Here is a 21,829-nt window from a genome sequence, read left to right as displayed (position 1 = left end):
TTAGGTAATGAAAAATATAATATTCCTAATCAATAAGTTAACTGACAATCAAAAAGTTATAATAGATCCTATATACACCACATGTAGGCCCATAGTTTTTATTTCAAATCAATAATTAAAAGATAAGGAAAGAGATGAACAAGTGTTTAAACCATATTGAGCATCTAAAGATTAGCACCTCTAGGTCTAACCTCATCCATCATTGCATTTCAAATCCAATAGTTAAAAGGTTTGTAACGCAATGAATAGTATCAGCTTCGTTCAAACCTTATTCACTTAATATTCTAAAGGAGATGCTTAGAATGTAAAAACATTACACTTGTAGCATAAACAAAAATACACTATTAGTAAAACAGCTAAATAGTGTGCATCATGTATGGATCAAAAGGTGTGTCAACAATCAATAAGGTATATTTCTACTTACCAAAAGAAATAAAAGAATTATTTAACAAAAAGCAAGAGAAAATTGAAGTAACTTCTTTATCATCAATTGTCTAAGAAAAAACTAACAATCGCTTAACATCTACTTTATGAGTCAAATGTTGATTCATTGATTTTGAAGTCCGAGCCTATGGAGAGTAGGCAAGCCAACCTCTTCCCATCTTTCTTCAAAATCCCACTGCTCCACTTCTTCCTCACCATTACCAGCACTATCTGGCCTTTGTGGAAGCTAGGCCCTTTGATCCCATTTCGCATTCTTTAAATTTTGGTATCTCTCAAGAAAGTAGGTTGTTTGGGTGCCTACCTCTCAAAGAGAAGATTCAGTGATCTCTTCTAACAAAAAAAGCGGGATAGTTGCACTTAGCTGCACGATGGCTCCAAAATGGCCATCAAATGAGACAGTATTTTATGGTCCATTTGCATAGAACTATCCATGACTCAATGAGAATTACCGAGCTAGCAAATCTTTACTAATTAAAAATGCATGAACCTGATGCTAATAATAAATATGCTGCATGTTACAAAAGTAATCTAGAAATATTTTAAAGTGCAAAAGCTAACCTGACCAACCCATTGCCTCAGACTAACAATATGCTTCCTAACTTGTTCTGAGTGAACAGCTCAGTTAATGAAACACCTTTTATCTTTGGCTTCCCTGATTTAGTTCCAGCCATTGGATCTGTTTGTGGATCATTTGCTTCCTGCTTAACTTCAGTCTTAGCTTGGTCAATCTCTTTTACAACCACCAAAGTTTCTTGCTTGGCATGACCATCAACATCATTTGAGACACCATGATCTATATCAGGTCTCATGGTGCGCACATTCCCATTGATACCATTGCCAAACATGGATGAATCTTCATGCACAGAGCCCATTGATGTATCCATTTTCCCTCCTATAAACTCAGAATTAGTAGGCATTGTCACATCAGTCTGTTCACCTTCTTGTGCCTGTTCTACCATGGGGTTGGTTTGGAGGAACACAAATAGGAGAAAATTCGCTCTTGGGAACAACAGAAGGGGATATATGTTGTGCACTCATGCGTTTCAGCAAAGAATGGTGATCATCGGAAGTTTCAACAGCTGTTTTGTCTCTCTTCATTCTCTTAGCTTCTGCCACATTGATGCCTTTACATGAGCCATGAGTCTGGCTCACCAAACCAGGATCAGGTAGAGAATGGGCACGTGCCTTTCGATTTGATACTATATATTCACGTACAGGAATGCAGGAAGGACAATTTGTTGCTTCACAACTACGGAAATGATTAGCAAGTCTCTTAGAAACTGAGCAGCGTGGGTATGGACATTCTTTCCTATCATATTTATCCAAATGCTTCACTAGATCTTGAACTTTTATGCAGTAAGGTTCTTGACATTTTCCTTGCCGAGCTGAACACCAACGAGCATGGTACAAAAACAACTGCCACCTCAGCTGGTTGAGATAATTTCATTTTTGTGTAAAGTTTTCAGGTCCACAGGTCACTCCCCTCGAATATTGTGGCACTGTAGCACTTACTGCTGGAGCTGCAGAACTGGTGAGACACCCCTCTGATGATATATGAGGTCGTTGAGCTTCATCTTGTCCCGCTGATCTCTGCTGAAGTTCCTCCTGGATGTGTTGTTCAAGTGAAGACTTATCTGGCATGTGGTTTATCATCAATGATTGGGGTTGCCATTGAACCGGCACGAGTACCTCTGGTTGTGATCCACCAGAAAGGCAACTAATCTCATTCTGAAACTCATCATCCTGCTGGTGTGGATGCAATAATTGCTGTGACAATGAGGCATGAAGACCCTGGCCATTGAGCACTTTTCAGATGATCATCAGCAGACTGCAGGTTTTGACTCTGTAACTCTGGAAGGTGAATTTGTTCTGTGCCTTGTGGAAGCAATGATTCATTAAGGGATACAACCGCATGCTTGGGCATTAGCTGTCCATAGAGATTGGAAGGCATTGAAAACTGCCTCAAGGTATCATTCTTTTGCACAAGCTGTTGCTGCTGCCGGCTTTCTTGATGCTGTTGTAGCTGATGCTGATTTTGAGCAAACTGTGCATAAGGCTGATTAGGCTGTTGCTTAAGTTGCTGCGTTTGTTGTTGTGATTGCAGTAAATTTTCATGTGTGGACTGATTGGACTGGAAGTTCACCTTTTGTGAATGATCCAACATTTGAGGTCTTAATATATGTGGAAGCTGTTGCATTGACAGCAAACTTGCATGATCGGTTAGCAAAGCCGAGTTGATTCTATTCAAATTCAGGTTATTTGTGGCAGATAAAGTGGATGACCTAGGTCCATAAATGCTCCCAGAACCAGCTAAATCACTTCCCTTCATTGCATAACCATCCCCTGCCATTGGTAACATACGCTGGGACAATGATGCTGTACACAAAGACACAGCAACATCATCACAATTAATGACAACTAATTAGCCAACAGGCCACAAATGATGAATGTACATGAAAGGTGGACACACATGCAGACCTGGAGACTACAAAAACAGTAAATCAGCATGAAACTCAAAAAATAGAGGCGGATAACTTAAATCGCACACATAAAAGCAAGAATGCACATGATTTACGCACCACAGACAGAAGGGGTGATGCTGTAACTTTAATAAAATTTTTTAAAAAAAGTGGATATAATTACTTGGGATCCTTTGTCAGTGATGTTGCTGATCAAAGTGCTGCGGTATAGGTTTTGGAGAGCTACCATAATGAGCTGTACTAATGTGGCCCTCTGATGCCACAAGCCCATTTCCCAGCTGCATGTTACTCCCAATTAACCCTAACCCACCATTCATAAGTCCATTTGTAAACCCATACACTGAAGGCTTCTGCTGCAAATTAGACCTCACAGCAGCACCAATTTGGCCTCCAATATGATGCAATATATGGCTGTTTTGACTTCCAACATACTGCTTTGGTTGCTGCGACAGTGGAGCCACACTGGACTCAATGCTGGAAAGCCCAATTCCACTGGAGCATCCAGAGTTCATGGACACTGCCTGTAGATTACTAAACCCAGGAGTTGGTACCATTTGCCTTAGTTGTCGTGGGATACCCATTGAAGCCATTGATATACTGTTTCCACCAGAACCAAAGGCAGCATTGGCAGGTGGGTGCTGGTACCCATTAGATATTGGTCCTAAACAAAAAGGACACAGTCATTGTCGCTGCAAAAAGAACAAAAAAATGAATAAGAGTAATCAAAGAACAAACAACTAGAATTACCATTAAATGCATTGAAGGAGGCACCATCAGTTAAGCCATTTCCAGTTGGTAATAAGTTACCCATGTTGGCAATGCCTATACCAGCACCACTGGCTGTAATATCAGAGTTTTCTGCTGCAGAAGAAACTCCAGAATTTGTGCCGCCATTATGGGGTATACCAGTTGTTGGAACCATTGTATTCAGAGAAGAGAAAGATGTGAAATTATGCAACAAAGGGCTGTGGTTTGGTAAACTCCTCATTATCAATTGCAAATGGTGCTCAACTGGCTCCATCACCATACTCGTAATCTTCCTGATCACAAAGATAGGCATGTTTAGAGCAGTTACAGAAGTTAGCAAGGCAGTCAGCAGAAATACTGCAAATAAATTAAGAATATCTAGGTCTTAAAACACAAAGACATGGGTTAAAAACACTTGACCTTATAAAATAATTGTTGCACCAAAGCAAAGAAATATTGATACAAGAACAAGAATACCTTCTAGCAGCATCCTTGAATATGCACTCTTCCAACAGCCTTGCAAGTTCTGGTAATCTATGCAGCCAATCACCGGAAAAGGGATGACTTCTTCTTCCAAGGTAATCGTAGCTGTGTGCACTCGATCATTTAGGGTGGTCAAGACAAATAGTAAAAAAATCACTCATTCATTATCCATAGCACTAGATATTTAGCAGCAGATTAACAGTAAAGGCTCTAGATGTATATCATGTGCCTAAAGGATGAATGCAGCTCAAAATATCAAACCTTGACTTCTTCAATGTTTGTCTAGAGCATGGTCTGCCGTACCAGTCCGTACCGGCCGGTACGTACTGGTCCGACCTAGGACCGGTACCGGATCAGCGTGGAATCCGGTATAAGTAGCTTATCGTTGGAGAACCGGTATGAGACCGGTACGTACCAGTCCGGGCCACCATCGGTACGCCGACCCGTAACGGTACGGCGGACCTTGGTCTAGAGTGTTACTGATTCTAGGAGAACTTTGAAGGGTCATTCCAGAAAGCATATGAAATTAGTTTAGTGAACAATAACATAAGCTCCCTTCTCAATTCATCTTCTAACTTTCATGATAATCCATTCTCTTGCCCAAAGTTGAGTTAACCAGAGATTTCACACCACAGTACTGAGAATTGACTCAAGTCCAGTAGCATTTAGTCTGGGTGGTTTATGTCAAGCTTTATAAATATGAACATGCTTTGCAGATTAAGGTTTCACAGGTACATTTATCTTATCAATTAATGTATCACAATTTTCTGTTTATCCCAAAGACTAGCATGGAATACTATAATAGAAAAGGCAAGAATTTGAAAGGAAAGTTATAGTAGAAGTAATACACACAAATAGAGGCATACCCCCTGAAGAAAAATTACTTATAAACAATGATAGACATGACAATTTTTAAGTGCATGAAGTTTCCATCTCAGATAAAGTGGCTAGTTATTGCAAGTTGTCATTCCAAACAACTCAGCAACTCAGCAACTCAGTTATGGCAAATATTAGTGAAACAAGACAGAGGAATAGTGGCAAAATCAATCACTTCTCTCATAATGGTAGGTAGAACCAACTATGATGCAATATTCATATCGGCAAGCCTCTACTGTTGACAGAAGCACACTGATGAGGAATCTTTGATCAAGCCACAACCTGTTGGTGACAAAGATGCAATAATGTTACCTAAGGATGGGCGAGAGAGAGAGGGAAGGAAAGGAGAGAGCATAAGAGGGGGGAAGACCATGACAAGGGGTGGCAAGGATCCCATATGATAAAAAAGGCCTCAAGAGGTGTTTTTTTCATCCTGCGAGGATCGGGCCCTGTATTTCAGTTCTTCTCCTCCCTCTCTTGCTCTTACCTTCTTCTCCAGCCCCCTTGCCGAATCCTGCCAAAACTGACATGATTAGGGCCTGCTGTGCCGGTATCGGGCACCGTACTGGTTGCTCGACGACATGAGTCGGTACATGCCCGTGCCATGCCGTGCAGACCTGTACCGACACAGGAGACCGTGGAAGAGAGGAAAAGAGAGAGAGCGAGTGGGAAAGGGAGAAAGAGGGAGAGGGAGGGAGGCCAGCGGAGGGCCGACGCTGGTGCCGGTGGCAGAGGCCACAGCCGAGCTCCTGTTTCGTTTGAAATAGGAGTCCGACTAATCACCCCTGTTTCGTTCATTTGGATCTAATCACCCCTCTGCCCGCCAGTGTACCCCGGCCGATAGGCACCCCCAGGCCACCTTCCAAATAAATATAGCAATCCGAGAGTGAATGCGCAATCTCCAAATCCACACCCCCTCAATCTGTCGCATCTGGGCCCTCGTCACCGGACCTCATTGATTGGCATTTGGCTGGATTAGGCTGGGCCTCTCTAACCTTAGCCATAAACGTCAAGCGGGCTCCAGCCCAGATCTGTGGTACGCCTTGGCCCGCGATAGAGACTTACTGAGAACAAAGCTGTGTGTGGCCAGTGAGTGACTGATTTGTGTGCTTCCCACTTACAGTTTAATTCATTTATCTTTGACAGCAAAAACTTTCTTCTAATGAGGAATCATGTCTTGTAATTGTACAGATAGGAATTGGTCTACTTGTATTGCAGCAGCTAAGTGGAATCAATGGCATCTTATTTTATGCTAGCGCTATTTTTAAAAATGCTGGTATGTCCAAGTAATTTAAATTTGATATATCTTCACACCTTACAGTACGATATACTATTTATTCAAATTTATGTCTTATGGAGCTATTGCAACTATGGTTTTAAATCACAGTGTGATGGGGGTGTCTCGTAATGACCAAATCATTTTGTTCTTGTGAGAAAATAGGAACCGGGATGGGGTTAGGACTGAGAACCCACACTAGGAAAGAACAATAAAGAGAAAAAAAGGAAATGAAAGAATAGAAAGGAAGGAAAGAAGAAGAAAAAGGAAAGAAAGAAAAGAATGGAAAGAAAAGAAAAAGAAATCAAGGAAGGAAAGTAATGGCGAACCACTCTAGGGGAAAGAGGGAAAGAGAAAGAAGAAGGAAAAGAGGAGGAAGAAGAGGCTATAGAGACGCAGGACGAAGAGAGGAGGAGGAGGAAGAAGCAGCAGAAAGGAGGCTAGGATTTTTTATTCAATCATTCCATTCTCCTAATTCATGAGAGGGGTGGCCTTTATATAGGCCTTACATCAGGTCAAACAATTGACGACATACCAAAATTGGACCCTCAATCCGTTGACTAAGTCAACCGATTGATTACATACCAAAATCGATCTAATCACTCGACCCAATTACATGACTTAACAGTAACCCAATTGACTTGACTAAAACCAAAACAAATAACCAAATCAACTCGACCCATAATAAAAGCAACTAACTAAATTAACTCGACCAATAATAAAAGCAACTAATTGACTCTATCATTTGAATAAGGGGCTCTGATATCCCATCAACTCCTCCCAGATGAAAAAAACTCAACCTCGTCGAGTGCAAGTCTGGCCGGAAAAATTTCTACAGGCACGATGAAGGTGGTGCTGTTGGGACCAAAGTTGGCGAAAAAGGTAAACACATACATGACAATGAAGCCGATGTGGTGGCCCGGCGTGGTCCAGTGGTTGTAGAGGATTGGGGAGGGAAAACCAAGCTGATGGAGGACAAGTGTGAACAGGGTTGGGAAAAGGGGGGGGGTTTGCAGTGTGAAAGAGGTTTGGGGAGGAAGGCTGGTTGGACTTAGGCCTGTGGAAGGCCTTGAAGTGGTGGGCGGGCCTGTTGAGGCCCACGCTAGAATGGCCCGGGTATTTGGGCCCGAAAGGCCTATGGCCTGATGGCCCGAGGATCTTGGTGGGTCGCGGTCAGAGAAGGGGAAGGAGGGGGTTGGTGGGATTGGGTGAGTGTGAACACGGGGTAGGGGTGAAGTGGTTTTGGGGTTTTGGTGGAGAGGAAATGGGGGACGCCGGTGGTGAAGAAGAGTGGGGTGGGGGGGGAGTACACGGTGGCCAGCGGCATCCGCCGTGGGTGGCGACGGATTTAAGCGGCAGCAGCGGCAGAGGATGGCAGCGGCGTCATTGGCGGAGGCGAAGGGCAGAGCAAGGTGGAGGTGGCATTGCGCGGCGGGGTGGTGGCATTGGAGGATGAAACTGATGGAGGCAGAGGAGAACGGTCGCGGAGGGGAGCAGCGGCACAACCCGGGGCTTCGGTGGCACGAGCTTCGACGGCATGGAGACGCTTGGGCTTCAGCGGCACAATGAAGGTGGTGAGACAGCGACGAGCGGCGGAGCACGGCGGCATCGGGTGGCAGTGAAAAGAGGATGCGTCGGCGGGTGGCGGTGTCGACCGGGGTGTCGATCGGAGGGGAGGAATAGGTACTCTTCGCTTTTTTTTTTATAACTCGGATCTGGTTGGATTCGGGTTGTCGGGCGTGACCCGCTTCGATAACCTGTTAATTTCTCCCGTGCAACGCACATGCATTTTTTTCCAACTGAATTCGGGCTAGAAGATGGTGGGTTAACGGGTTTGGTTCTTACCCGTTAGTCTGGTTTTCTTCAACCTTCCAATGGTTTTAGGAGAGCGCTTTGAGCTTCACGATGCTAGCGGCGGCCGGGGCTCTGGGACCTGCGGCGATGGGCGGCAACCGATCATGGACTCCGACCGGCGATGCTTCCGGTGATGCGTCACCGACAGGGTCCTCTTCGGGTGGATGCACGCGCGGATTTGAGGAGAGCCGGACCCTACGACTCTCTGTAGCGATGGAGTAGGCGATAGGGCGGCGCGGCAAGGGGCGGCCGATCACAATAGCGAGCGGCTCTTCTCTGGGTGGTGCGGCACGAGCGACGGGACGACGACCCGGGCTTTCTTGGTTCCTCACGGTCGGCGTGGCTGGCGCGGTCGATCCGGCGGTGGTGGCGCGAGGTGCAGCTAGCGGCGGTCGGCGGTGGCGGGACGACCGCAAGGGGTGTTACGTGGCGGAGGCGAGTGGGGGTGAGGGTGGCCGCGGGTGTGATGGCGGGTGGAACGAACTGAGGCAGGGGCTTGAAGAGGTTGCACGAGCCGTTGAAGAAGGGAGGGTTGTGTTGTGTGGGCCGGATGAGATGGGGTGGGATCGGGAGTTATGGGCAAGGGGGTGGGTGCATGGCGAAGGAGGCGCCGGTCCCCTTTTCCCTTTTTTTCGTGTGGAAGCTGAGAGAGAGGAAAGAGAGAAGGGGAATAAGAAATTGGATCGTGGCTTTAGCAGCAGGGGAAAGGGGGTGGGTGCATGGCGAAGGAGGCGCCGGTCCCCTTTTCCCTTTTTTTCGTGTGAAAGCTGAGAGAGAGGAAAGAGAGAAAGGGAATAAGAAACTGGATCGTGGCTTTAGCAGTAGGGGCAAAGCCGGGCTGCTCTGATACCAAGCTGATGGCGGAGGAGGCGCCGTCGCCGGGGGAACCAGCGCCGGTGGTGGGGCCGCCTCCCCAGCTGCCGAAGTTGGTGCCGTCGTCGGGGGAACCAGCGGCAGGCCGCTCCTCACCATTCTCGGAGTTACCCCCTCTCCCTCGTCGCCGGCCAGGGACAACCGTGCGAGCGCTGTCCCAGAGGGAGGAGGGCTTTGGGCCCTCGTGCCGCAGCGGTCACGGCGCCACCTCCGCCTTCCCTCCACCGAAGAGGAAGAAGATGAGGCTGCCTCGGGTTTCTGGCGGCCCGACCCATCCTTCTTCGGCCTAGATCCCACGTGTGCCCCGGGTGGGCTTCTGGCCCTCTTCAGCAGGCGTAGGCCCAAAGCCAGCTCCGCCCTCGACCTTCCCAACTGGCCTTCACTCCAATTGCTCCTGAAGCTCCCAAGTCGCCGACTGAGCCACTCCTCCCTGGCGATCTCCTCCGGGAGAGCTTGGACGGCTTCTACCAGTCCTCCAGATCTGCTAGCGGAGATTCAGGTTAGTTCTGCCTTCCCCCATATGCACTCCCAGGGGAGTTTTTACTTTTCTCACAAGACCAAAAAAACAAAACAACGCAGCAATGGCGTAGGTAGAACATGGCGAGTCTCCGATGCTTTCGGGCACTCAAGAGAAATAGGAGAAAGAAAAATAAAAAATAATCCTACCATTGCATCGGAGACTCGCCAAGCTCCTCACCATTCTCGGAGTGAGGAGAATGGAGACTCCACAGATCTGGAGACTAGCCCAGATCTGTGGTACGCCTTGGCCCACAATAGAGACTTGTTGAGAACAAAGCTGTGCACAACTGCGTTCCAGTTGGGGCTTTCTTACCTTGCGCCGCCGCCGTTCCTTCCCCTTCCTCTTCAAATCGCATCGCGTTGGTGGGTCATCTTGGGGCTCCATCCTGCATCTTTTCCTTCGTTCTCTTTCTCATTTTCTCTCTATCGGCTCATGTGCCTTATGGCGGTTGACATCCTCGCACTGCAGGGTTCTTTTAACAAACACATACCAGGCTCGCCCCATTGTTTCTTTTCGGAAATCTAGCCAAATATTCAGTTGTCGGACGAAAACCTTAAATCAATAAATAGTTTTGAATTCTTCATGTTTCTTTTCCTTCCTCTTCGTCATTTTTTTCTCTCTTTTTCGTTCATGTTGCCGTGGTTAAGAAAACTATCCTCTGGCAGTGCTGAGGAGAGTCGGGGTCAAGGGAGTGGAGGTAAGGAAGCCGGAGCAGCTGAATAACGTGGACGCCCTCATCATCCCTGGTGGCGAGAGCACCACCATGGCCAAGCTCGCCGATTGCCACAACCTCATCTGTGGCTTTTTATCCCTTGCGATCTCCCTAGTTTCAATAAACCTCTTTCAGCAAAAAGGAAAACAAGAAAATTTGTCTGCTTTTTCCCCCCTTAATCCCTCTTTACTTGTTTTGAGGAGGTTACTGGTCGGTTATTGTTTAAATGCCTTTATGCATATGTTTCTTTAATCTAGCGCACTTTTTCATTTTGTCTTCTCCTTCTAAATTCTTGTCTATGCTTGAAACTAATGTGCAAACAAGATGAGGTCAAAAGGCTGGAGCGTGGTTTTTGTGTCTGCGTATTTTGAAGGAGCCGCGGAGAGAAGGAAACGGCTAGAGTACGCGATGGCAATAAAAAGTTGCATTGGCTTGATAACTTGTGGATTTTGTTAATGAGAGTCAAGTATGGTCTTTGGTCCCTACGTTGCTTTCAGTTTCCGCTTCAAGTGGCTCTCCAATATGGAAGAAGATATATTCTTATGCTTCAATGTTTATGCTAACATTAGATAGTGTATTGATAATGATGCCTCTATTGATGTGCTTCATTATCCGTGGTTATCATCTATTCTTTTAGGAAGGTGCTTGCTTAGGTTGATTCTAATTTATTGCAAGGTGTTATGGTTAAAAATTTATTACTACTTGGTGATAGAAAATGGAATCGGTTCTTAGTTTCATAACTTTTTGAAAAAATGTTAGCTGATAGAATTTTTTCTACTCCAATCTCGAGTGGCAATAGTATGGATAGGTTGGGATGGAGCCTATTGTTATCTATTTTTTGTCTACGGTTATTTTAGGTCCGACTTGATTTCTGGGTCAATTCGTGATCTCCACTCAAAAAAGTGCTTCTTTTTGTTGTGCTATATCTTTCGCTTATGGTCATTAAGGGATCAATTCGTCTATCTTTAGGGTCGACTTGAGTTTGCATAAGGTCAACTCATGATCCACTAGAGTTGACTCAGGGCTAGTTTTCATTGCTATTTGTATTTTATCTACAACCATTGTAGGGTTGACTTGACTTCTTCAGGGCTGGGCTCATGATCTTCAAGGATCAACTCGAAAATGTACTTGTTTTTACTGTGCTCTATCTTTCGCTTGTGGTCATTATAGGGTCGACTCGTGTATCTTTGGGGCCAATTCGAGTTTGCTTGGTATTGACTCATGATCCAATAGTACCATTCATGAAAGGGCTAGCTTTTATTGATATGTGTACTCCTTTTGTGGCCATTCTAGAGTCGACTCGACATCTTCAGGGGCCAACTCATGATCTTTAAGGGTCGACTCAAGAAAGTGCTTGCTTTTACCGTGATGTGCCTTTCGCTTGTGGTATCGACTCATCTATCTTTGGGGTCAACTTGTAAAAGTTCTAGTTTCATTTCTATTTGTATTTTATCTACAGTTATTCCAGAGTTGACTCAACTACTTCGGAGGCCAACTCGTGGTCCGTTAGAGTCTGAATTTCTTGGGGTCGATTTGTGATATACTAGGGCCAACTGGTGAAAGGGATGGCTTTCATTGCTATTTAGTATTATGTTTGCGACCATTCCAGGGTCAGACTCAACTTCTTCAGGGACCAATTATTCTTCTTTAGGGGTCGACTTGAGAGAGTGCTTATTTTTGCTGCGCTCTACTTTTCGTCTATGGTCATTGTGGGGTCAAATCGAGTTTGCTTGGTGTTGGCTCATTATCTACGAGGGTCGACTCGTGAAAGGGTTGGTTTTTATTGCTGTCTGTATTCTGTTTGCATCCATTCTAGGCTTGACTTGACTTTTTCAGGGGTGGACTCGTGATCTTCATGGGTCGACTAGTCTTTTTCAAGGCTCGACTCAAGAAAGTACTTGTTTTTGCTGTGTTATGCCTTTCTCCTATGGCCATTGAAGGGTCGACTCGTCTATCCTTGGGGTTGACTCGATATATATACATATACATATATATATATATATACATATATATACATATACATATACATATATAGATATATATGTATATCTATAATATGGATTTATATATACATATGTACATATGTATAAATGTATATATCTTGATAAATATATAAATGTATATATGTATATATGTAATATACATATATATGTATGTATGTATCTATACATACATACATATATATATATATATATATATATATATATATATATATATATATGGATGTATCTATATTAATATATATATGCATGTATATGTGTATGTACACACACACACATATATATATATATATATATATATATATATATATATATATATATGTATGCATATATATGTATGTATCTATATTAATATATATGTATGCATATGTATATATATGTATGTATCCATATTATTATATATGTATGTGTATGTATATATACACATATATATGTACGTATGTATATATATCTATACACATATATATGTAGATATATATATATATGTACGTATGTATATATAGATATACACACACACATATGTACGTACGTACGTATATATGTGTGTGTATATATATACGTGTGTGTGTGTATATGTATATATATATTTGTGCGTGTAGGTACATACATATGTATATATATACATACATATGTATATATATACATATATATATATATATATATATATATATATATATTTGTACACGTATGTATGTATGTATGTACGTACGTATGTATCTATGTACGTATGCATCCATGTACACGTATGTACGTATGTATATATATTTGTATATATTTATAAATATGTATGTGTGTATGTGTATATATATATGTGTATGTGTATATATATGTGTGTATGTATGTATGTATGTACAAACATATTTATATATATACATATACACATACACATACATGCCCTTTATAGTGTCTATGTGTCAACCTGTGCATTTGTGCATGAGCCTACATGGATGTATATCAAAGCAATATATACCAGTACAGTTTGATACACAGCAGAATGAGCTTGTACCTTTTCCAATTTAAACAATGCCTAATTATCTTTTACAAATGATTTTTCCATTCCTTTGGCTTTTATTTTAAGCATAAAGAGGGCCTAATCCACAAATTGGACATGCTAATGATTAAAAAAATGTGTTCATTCTATATGGAACAAGTGATTAGAAATGAAGGTAGCTCCTAGTCCATAAACTTCCACAGTACCACCAGAATATGAAATTTCCATAATGCCATCTGTAGTACACCAGCAGCAAGGTGTTATAATGTGTAACTGCAGTCGCATACCACTCTAATTTCATTGTTATCATAATTCCATAGATGCTGAGATTATTTTGTTGTTGTTAAGCTGGCATAATTTTGTGGTGTTCCGACAAAAGTACTCAAGCCTATACAATTTACATATTTAAACATTTGTAGAACGATCTATAACCCTGGTTTCTAATGATTACTTGATATATTCATATGTTTAAAATATATCTACAAATTAATCTAAAGCAACTAAAAATTTGTCTGTCTTCAAAAAAAATGAATAAATCACCAAATGAAACTATTACAATATACAAACTTGGATATCGTTTGGTGTCAAGGTTACACCAAATGTCAACTTTGCACAGCATGGTAGAAATATCATCCTGGACATTAACACAGGCATGATATGCAATAATTTGAAAATAATCTGCCTCGTGATCAACCAGTATAAAATCAATAGAACTATGTGGATTACCCATGATCTGAAACTAACCAGGATCAAATGCCGTTTCCATCTTTGCATTTATAGTTGGATATTGGCAAAAAAACAAAAAATTTTAAAAAAAGCATCATTGACTCTTTTGGCACTAGGTGACTTGTGTAATCCTCAAGTTGGTGAAGTTATGCACTCTACACCAACCAGAGCATCTGACCATGCCTATTTATGGGTGTTGTTATTATACAGTTAGAATACATGCTACTCCTACAAAGAATGATCAAGAATACCCCTGCAATTTTCCTAAACAACCGGTGAATATGTAAAATATTCCTAAAGTATATAAACCCTGTCAACCGGCATGCAGTATATGTACCTCCTTAGGTAATGAAAAATATAATATTCCTAATCAATAAGTTAACTGACAATCAAAAAGTTATAATAGATCCTATATACACCACATGTAGGCCCATAGTTTTTATTTCAAATCAATAATTAAAAGATAAGGAAAGAGATGAACAAGTGTTTAAACCATATTGAGCATCTAAAGATTAGCACCTCTAGGTCTAACCTCATCCATCATTGCATTTCAAATCCAATAGTTAAAAGGTTTGTAACGCAATGAATAGTATCAGCTTCGTTCAAACCTTATTCACTTAATATTCTAAAGGAGATGCTTAGAATGTAAAAACATTACACTTGTAGCATAAACAAAAATACACTATTAGTAAAACAGCTAAATAGTGTGCATCATGTATGGATCAAAAGGTGTGTCAACAATCAATAAGGTATATTTCTACTTACCAAAAGAAATAAAAGAATTATTTAACAAAAAGCAAGAGAAAATTGAAGTAACTTCTTTATCATCAATTGTCTAAGAAAAAACTAACAATCGCTTAACATCTACTTTATGAGTCAAATGTTGATTCATTGATTTTGAAGTCCGAGCCTATGGAGAGTAGGCAAGCCAACCTCTTCCCATCTTTCTTCAAAATCCCACTGCTCCACTTCTTCCTCACCATTACCAGCACTATCTGGCCTTTGTGGAAGCTAGGCCCTTTGATCCCATTTCGCATTCTTTAAATTTTGGTATCTCTCAAGAAAGTAGGTTGTTTGGGTGCCTACCTCTCAAAGAGAAGATTCAGTGATCTCTTCTAACAAAAAAAGCGGGATAGTTGCACTTAGCTGCACGATGGCTCCAAAATGGCCATCAAATGAGACAGTATTTTATGGTCCATTTGCATAGAACTATCCATGACTCAATGAGAATTACCGAGCTAGCAAATCTTTACTAATTAAAAATGCATGAACCTGATGCTAATAATAAATATGCTGCATGTTACAAAAGTAATCTAGAAATATTTTAAAGTGCAAAAGCTAACCTGACCAACCCATTGCCTCAGACTAACAATATGCTTCCTAACTTGTTCTGAGTGAACAGCTCAGTTAATGAAACACCTTTTATCTTTGGCTTCCCTGATTTAGTTCCAGCCATTGGATCTGTTTGTGGATCATTTGCTTCCTGCTTAACTTCAGTCTTAGCTTGGTCAATCTCTTTTACAACCACCAAAGTTTCTTGCTTGGCATGACCATCAACATCATTTGAGACACCATGATCTATATCAGGTCTCATGGTGCGCACATTCCCATTGATACCATTGCCAAACATGGATGAATCTTCATGCACAGAGCCCATTGATGTATCCATTTTCCCTCCTATAAACTCAGAATTAGTAGGCATTGTCACATCAGTCTGTTCACCTTCTTGTGCCTGTTCTACCATGGGGTTGGTTTGGAGGAACACAAATAGGAGAAAATTCGCTCTTGGGAACAACAGAAGGGGATATATGTTGTGCACTCATGCGTTTCAGCAAAGAATGGTGATCATCGGAAGTTTCAACAGCTGTTTTGTCTCTCTTCATTCTCTTAGCTTCTGCCACATTGATGCCTTTACATGAGCCATGAGTCTGGCTCACCAAACCAGGATCAGGTAGAGAATGGGCACGTGCCTTTCGATTTGATACTATATATTCACGTACAGGAATGCAGGAAGGACAATTTGTTGCTTCACAACTACGGAAATGATTAGCAAGTCTCTTAGAAACTGAGCAGCGTGGGTATGGACATTCTTTCCTATCATATTTATCCAAATGCTTCACTAGATCTTGAACTTTTATGCAGTAAGGTTCTTGACATTTTCCTTGCCGAGCTGAACACCAACGAGCATGGTACAAAAACAACTGCCACCTCAGCTGGTTGAGATAATTTCATTTTTGTGTAAAGTTTTCAGGTCCACAGGTCACTCCCCTCGAATATTGTGGCACTGTAGCACTTACTGCTGGAGCTGCAGAACTGGTGAGACACCCCTCTGATGATATATGAGGTCGTTGAGCTTCATCTTGTCCCGCTGATCTCTGCTGAAGTTCCTCCTGGATGTGTTGTTCAAGTGAAGACTTATCTGGCATGTGGTTTATCATCAATGATTGGGGTTGCCATTGAACCGGCACGAGTACCTCTGGTTGTGATCCACCAGAAAGGCAACTAATCTCATTCTGAAACTCATCATCCTGCTGGTGTGGATGCAATAATTGCTGTGACAATGAGGCATGAAGACCCTGGCCATTGAGCACTTTTCAGATGATCATCAGCAGACTGCAGGTTTTGACTCTGTAACTCTGGAAGGTGAATTTGTTCTGTGCCTTGTGGAAGCAATGATTCATTAAGGGATACAACCGCATGCTTGGGCATTAGCTGTCCATAGAGATTGGAAGGCATTGAAAACTGCCTCAAGGTATCATTCTTTTGCACAAGCTGTTGCTGCTGCCGGCTTTCTTGATGCTGTTGTAGCTGATGCTGATTTTGAGCAAACTGTGCATAAGGCTGATTAGGCTGTTGCTTAAGTTGCTGCGTTTGTTGTTGTGATTGCAGTAAATTTTCATGTGTGGACTGATTGGACTGGAAGTTCACCTTTTGTGAATGATCCAACATTTGAGGTCTTAATATATGTGGAAGCTGTTGCATTGACAGCAAACTTGCATGATCGGTTAGCAAAGCCGAGTTGATTCTATTCAAATTCAGGTTATTTGTGGCAGATAAAGTGGATGACCTAGGTCCATAAATGCTCCCAGAACCAGCTAAATCACTTCCCTTCATTGCATAACCATCCCCTGCCATTGGTAACATACGCTGGGACAATGATGCTGTACACAAAGACACAGCAACATCATCACAATTAATGACAACTAATTAGCCAACAGGCCACAAATGATGAATGTACATGAAAGGTGGACACACATGCAGACCTGGAGACTACAAAAACAGTAAATCAGCATGAAACTCAAAAAATAGAGGCGGATAACTTAAATCGCACACATAAAAGCAAGAATGCACATGATTTACGCACCACAGACAGAAGGGGTGATGCTGTAACTTTAATAAAATTTTTTAAAAAAAGTGGATATAATTACTTGGGATCCTTTGTCAGTGATGTTGCTGATCAAAGTGCTGCGGTATAGGTTTTGGAGAGCTACCATAATGAGCTGTACTAATGTGGCCCTCTGATGCCACAAGCCCATTTCCCAGCTGCATGTTACTCCCAATTAACCCTAACCCACCATTCATAAGTCCATTTGTAAACCCATACACTGAAGGCTTCTGCTGCAAATTAGACCTCACAGCAGCACCAATTTGGCCTCCAATATGATGCAATATATGGCTGTTTTGACTTCCAACATACTGCTTTGGTTGCTGCGACAGTGGAGCCACACTGGACTCAATGCTGGAAAGCCCAATTCCACTGGAGCATCCAGAGTTCATGGACACTGCCTGTAGATTACTAAACCCAGGAGTTGGTACCATTTGCCTTAGTTGTCGTGGGATACCCATTGAAGCCATTGATATACTGTTTCCACCAGAACCAAAGGCAGCATTGGCAGGTGGGTGCTGGTACCCATTAGATATTGGTCCTAAACAAAAAGGACACAGTCATTGTCGCTGCAAAAAGAACAAAAAAATGAATAAGAGTAATCAAAGAACAAACAACTAGAATTACCATTAAATGCATTGAAGGAGGCACCATCAGTTAAGCCATTTCCAGTTGGTAATAAGTTACCCATGTTGGCAATGCCTATACCAGCACCACTGGCTGTAATATCAGAGTTTTCTGCTGCAGAAGAAACTCCAGAATTTGTGCCGCCATTATGGGGTATACCAGTTGTTGGAACCATTGTATTCAGAGAAGAGAAAGATGTGAAATTATGCAACAAAGGGCTGTGGTTTGGTAAACTCCTCATTATCAATTGCAAATGGTGCTCAACTGGCTCCATCACCATACTCGTAATCTTCCTGATCACAAAGATAGGCATGTTTAGAGCAGTTACAGAAGTTAGCAAGGCAGTCAGCAGAAATACTGCAAATAAATTAAGAATATCTAGGTCTTAAAACACAAAGACATGGGTTAAAAACACTTGACCTTATAAAATAATTGTTGCACCAAAGCAAAGAAATATTGATACAAGAACAAGAATACCTTCTAGCAGCATCCTTGAATATGCACTCTTCCAACAGCCTTGCAAGTTCTGGTAATCTATGCAGCCAATCACCGGAAAAGGGATGACTTCTTCTTCCAAGGTAATCGTAGCTGTGTGCACTCGATCATTTAGGGTGGTCAAGACAAATAGTAAAAAAATCACTCATTCATTATCCATAGCACTAGATATTTAGCAGCAGATTAACAGTAAAGGCTCTAGATGTATATCATGTGCCTAAAGGATGAATGCAGCTCAAAATATCAAACCTTGACTTCTTCAATGTTTGTCTAGAGCATGGTCTGCCGTACCAGTCCGTACCGGCCGGTACGTACTGGTCCGACCTAGGACCGGTACCGGATCAGCGTGGAATCCGGTATAAGTAGCTTATCGTTGGAGAACCGGTATGAGACCGGTACGTACCAGTCCGGGCCACCATCGGTACGCCGACCCGTAACGGTACGGCGGACCTTGGTCTAGAGTGTTACTGATTCTAGGAGAACTTTGAAGGGTCATTCCAGAAAGCATATGAAATTAGTTTAGTGAACAATAACATAAGCTCCCTTCTCAATTCATCTTCTAACTTTCATGATAATCCATTCTCTTGCCCAAAGTTGAGTTAACCAGAGATTTCACACCACAGTACTGAGAATTGACTCAAGTCCAGTAGCATTTAGTCTGGGTGGTTTATGTCAAGCTTTATAAATATGAACATGCTTTGCAGATTAAGGTTTCACAGGTACATTTATCTTATCAATTAATGTATCACAATTTTCTGTTTATCCCAAAGACTAGCATGGAATACTATAATAGAAAAGGCAAGAATTTGAAAGGAAAGTTATAGTAGAAGTAATACACACAAATAGAGGCATACCCCCTGAAGAAAAATTACTTATAAACAATGATAGACATGACAATTTTTAAGTGCATGAAGTTTCCATCTCAGATAAAGTGGCTAGTTATTGCAAGTTGTCATTCCAAACAACTCAGCAACTCAGCAACTCAGTTATGGCAAATATTAGTGAAACAAGACAGAGGAATAGTGGCAAAATCAATCACTTCTCTCATAATGGTAGGTAGAACCAACTATGATGCAATATTCATATCGGCAAGCCTCTACTGTTGACAGAAGCACACTGATGAGGAATCTTTGATCAAGCCACAACCTGTTGGTGACAAAGATGCAATAATGTTACCTAAGGATGGGCGAGAGAGAGAGGGAAGGAAAGGAGAGAGCATAAGAGGGGGGAAGACCATGACAAGGGGTGGCAAGGATCCCATATGATAAAAAAGGCCTCAAGAGGTGTTTTTTTCATCCTGCGAGGATCGGGCCCTGTATTTCAGTTCTTCTCCTCCCTCTCTTGCTCTTACCTTCTTCTCCAGCCCCCTTGCCGAATCCTGCCAAAACTGACATGATTAGGGCCTGCTGTGCCGGTATCGGGCACCGTACTGGTTGCTCGACGACATGAGTCGGTACATGCCCGTGCCATGCCGTGCAGACCTGTACCGACACAGGAGACCGTGGAAGAGAGGAAAAGAGAGAGAGCGAGTGGGAAAGGGAGAAAGAGGGAGAGGGAGGGAGGCCAGCGGAGGGCCGACGCTGGTGCCGGTGGCAGAGGCCACAGCCGAGCTCCTGTTTCGTTTGAAATAGGAGTCCGACTAATCACCCCTGTTTCGTTCATTTGGATCTAATCACCCCTCTGCCCGCCAGTGTACCCCGGCCGATAGGCACCCCCAGGCCACCTTCCAAATAAATATAGCAATCCGAGAGTGAATGCGCAATCTCCAAATCCACACCCCCTCAATCTGTCGCATCTGGGCCCTCGTCACCGGACCTCATTGATTGGCATTTGGCTGGATTAGGCTGGGCCTCTCTAACCTTAGCCATAAACGTCAAGCGGGCTCCAGCCCAGATCTGTGGTACGCCTTGGCCCGCGATAGAGACTTACTGAGAACAAAGCTGTGTGTGGCCAGTGAGTGACTGATTTGTGTGCTTCCCACTTACAGTTTAATTCATTTATCTTTGACAGCAAAAACTTTCTTCTAATGAGGAATCATGTCTTGTAATTGTACAGATAGGAATTGGTCTACTTGTATTGCAGCAGCTAAGTGGAATCAATGGCATCTTATTTTATGCTAGCGCTATTTTTAAAAATGCTGGTATGTCCAAGTAATTTAAATTTGATATATCTTCACACCTTACAGTACGATATACTATTTATTCAAATTTATGTCTTATGGAGCTATTGCAACTATGGTTTTAAATCACAGTGTGATGGGGGTGTCTCGTAATGACCAAATCATTTTGTTCTTGTGAGAAAATAGGAACCGGGATGGGGTTAGGACTGAGAACCCACACTAGGAAAGAACAATAAAGAGAAAAAAAGGAAATGAAAGAATAGAAAGGAAGGAAAGAAGAAGAAAAAGGAAAGAAAGAAAAGAATGGAAAGAAAAGAAAAAGAAATCAAGGAAGGAAAGTAATGGCGAACCACTCTAGGGGAAAGAGGGAAAGAGAAAGAAGAAGGAAAAGAGGAGGAAGAAGAGGCTATAGAGACGCAGGACGAAGAGAGGAGGAGGAGGAAGAAGCAGCAGAAAGGAGGCTAGGATTTTTTATTCAATCATTCCATTCTCCTAATTCATGAGAGGGGTGGCCTTTATATAGGCCTTACATCAGGTCAAACAATTGACGACATACCAAAATTGGACCCTCAATCCGTTGACTAAGTCAACCGATTGATTACATACCAAAATCGATCTAATCACTCGACCCAATTACATGACTTAACAGTAACCCAATTGACTTGACTAAAACCAAAACAAATAACCAAATCAACTCGACCCATAATAAAAGCAACTAACTAAATTAACTCGACCAATAATAAAAGCAACTAATTGACTCTATCATTTGAATAAGGGGCTCTGATATCCCATCAACTCCTCCCAGATGAAAAAAACTCAACCTCGTCGAGTGCAAGTCTGGCCGGAAAAATTTCTACAGGCACGATGAAGGTGGTGCTGTTGGGACCAAAGTTGGCGAAAAAGGTAAACACATACATGACAATGAAGCCGATGTGGTGGCCCGGCGTGGTCCAGTGGTTGTAGAGGATTGGGGAGGGAAAACCAAGCTGATGGAGGACAAGTGTGAACAGGGTTGGGAAAAGGGGGGGGGTTTGCAGTGTGAAAGAGGTTTGGGGAGGAAGGCTGGTTGGACTTAGGCCTGTGGAAGGCCTTGAAGTGGTGGGCGGGCCTGTTGAGGCCCACGCTAGAATGGCCCGGGTATTTGGGCCCGAAAGGCCTATGGCCTGATGGCCCGAGGATCTTGGTGGGTCGCGGTCAGAGAAGGGGAAGGAGGGGGTTGGT

The 21,829-nt window shown here is 42.6% G+C and overlaps 2 protein-coding genes across 3 annotated transcripts in view; both read right to left on the bottom strand.

Moving 5' to 3' along the window:
- Nucleotides 1-155: 155 nt before the first annotated feature.
- Nucleotides 156-15,469, bottom strand: LOC103698896 (putative histone acetyltransferase HAC-like 1). 2 transcript variants are annotated; one of them, XM_039114611.2, is made up of 5 exons: nt 15,326-15,469; nt 4,149-4,259; nt 3,672-3,964; nt 3,088-3,585; nt 156-2,820 (listed from the first exon to the last, which is right to left on the bottom strand). In XM_039114611.2, the coding sequence occupies exons 3-4, from the start codon at nt 3,949-3,951 to the stop codon at nt 3,101-3,103; spliced, it is 765 nt and encodes a 254-aa protein (XP_038970539.1). In that variant the 5' UTR covers nt 3,952-3,964; nt 4,149-4,259; nt 15,326-15,469; the 3' UTR covers nt 156-2,820; nt 3,088-3,100. The 2 variants fall into 2 exon arrangements, with proteins under 2 accessions (XP_038970539.1, XP_038970540.1); XM_039114612.2 differs by having other exon boundaries at nt 3,672-3,960.
- The window catches only part of LOC108510701 (putative histone acetyltransferase HAC-like 1), a 43,960-nt gene continuing 36,609 nt past the window's right edge, over nt 14,479-21,829 (bottom strand). The window contains exons 7-10 of the mRNA XM_088715494.2: nt 18,472-18,582; nt 17,995-18,287; nt 17,411-17,908; nt 14,479-17,143 (exon numbers count right to left, since the gene is read on the bottom strand). Of these exons, the coding sequence (XP_088571620.1) occupies nt 17,424-17,908; nt 17,995-18,287; nt 18,472-18,582 (889 nt within the window). The 3' untranslated portion in view covers nt 14,479-17,143; nt 17,411-17,423. The remainder of the gene's footprint in view (nt 17,144-17,410; nt 17,909-17,994; nt 18,288-18,471; nt 18,583-21,829) is intronic.

The sequence above is a fragment of the Phoenix dactylifera genome, chromosome 1 (assembly GCF_051530095.1).
Source record: "Phoenix dactylifera cultivar Ajwa chromosome 1, Ajwa_hap1_PhDact_Kaust_v1.1, whole genome shotgun sequence".
NCBI lineage: Eukaryota > Viridiplantae > Streptophyta > Magnoliopsida > Arecales > Arecaceae > Phoenix > Phoenix dactylifera.
This window is presented reverse-complemented; position numbering and strand designations above follow the sequence as displayed.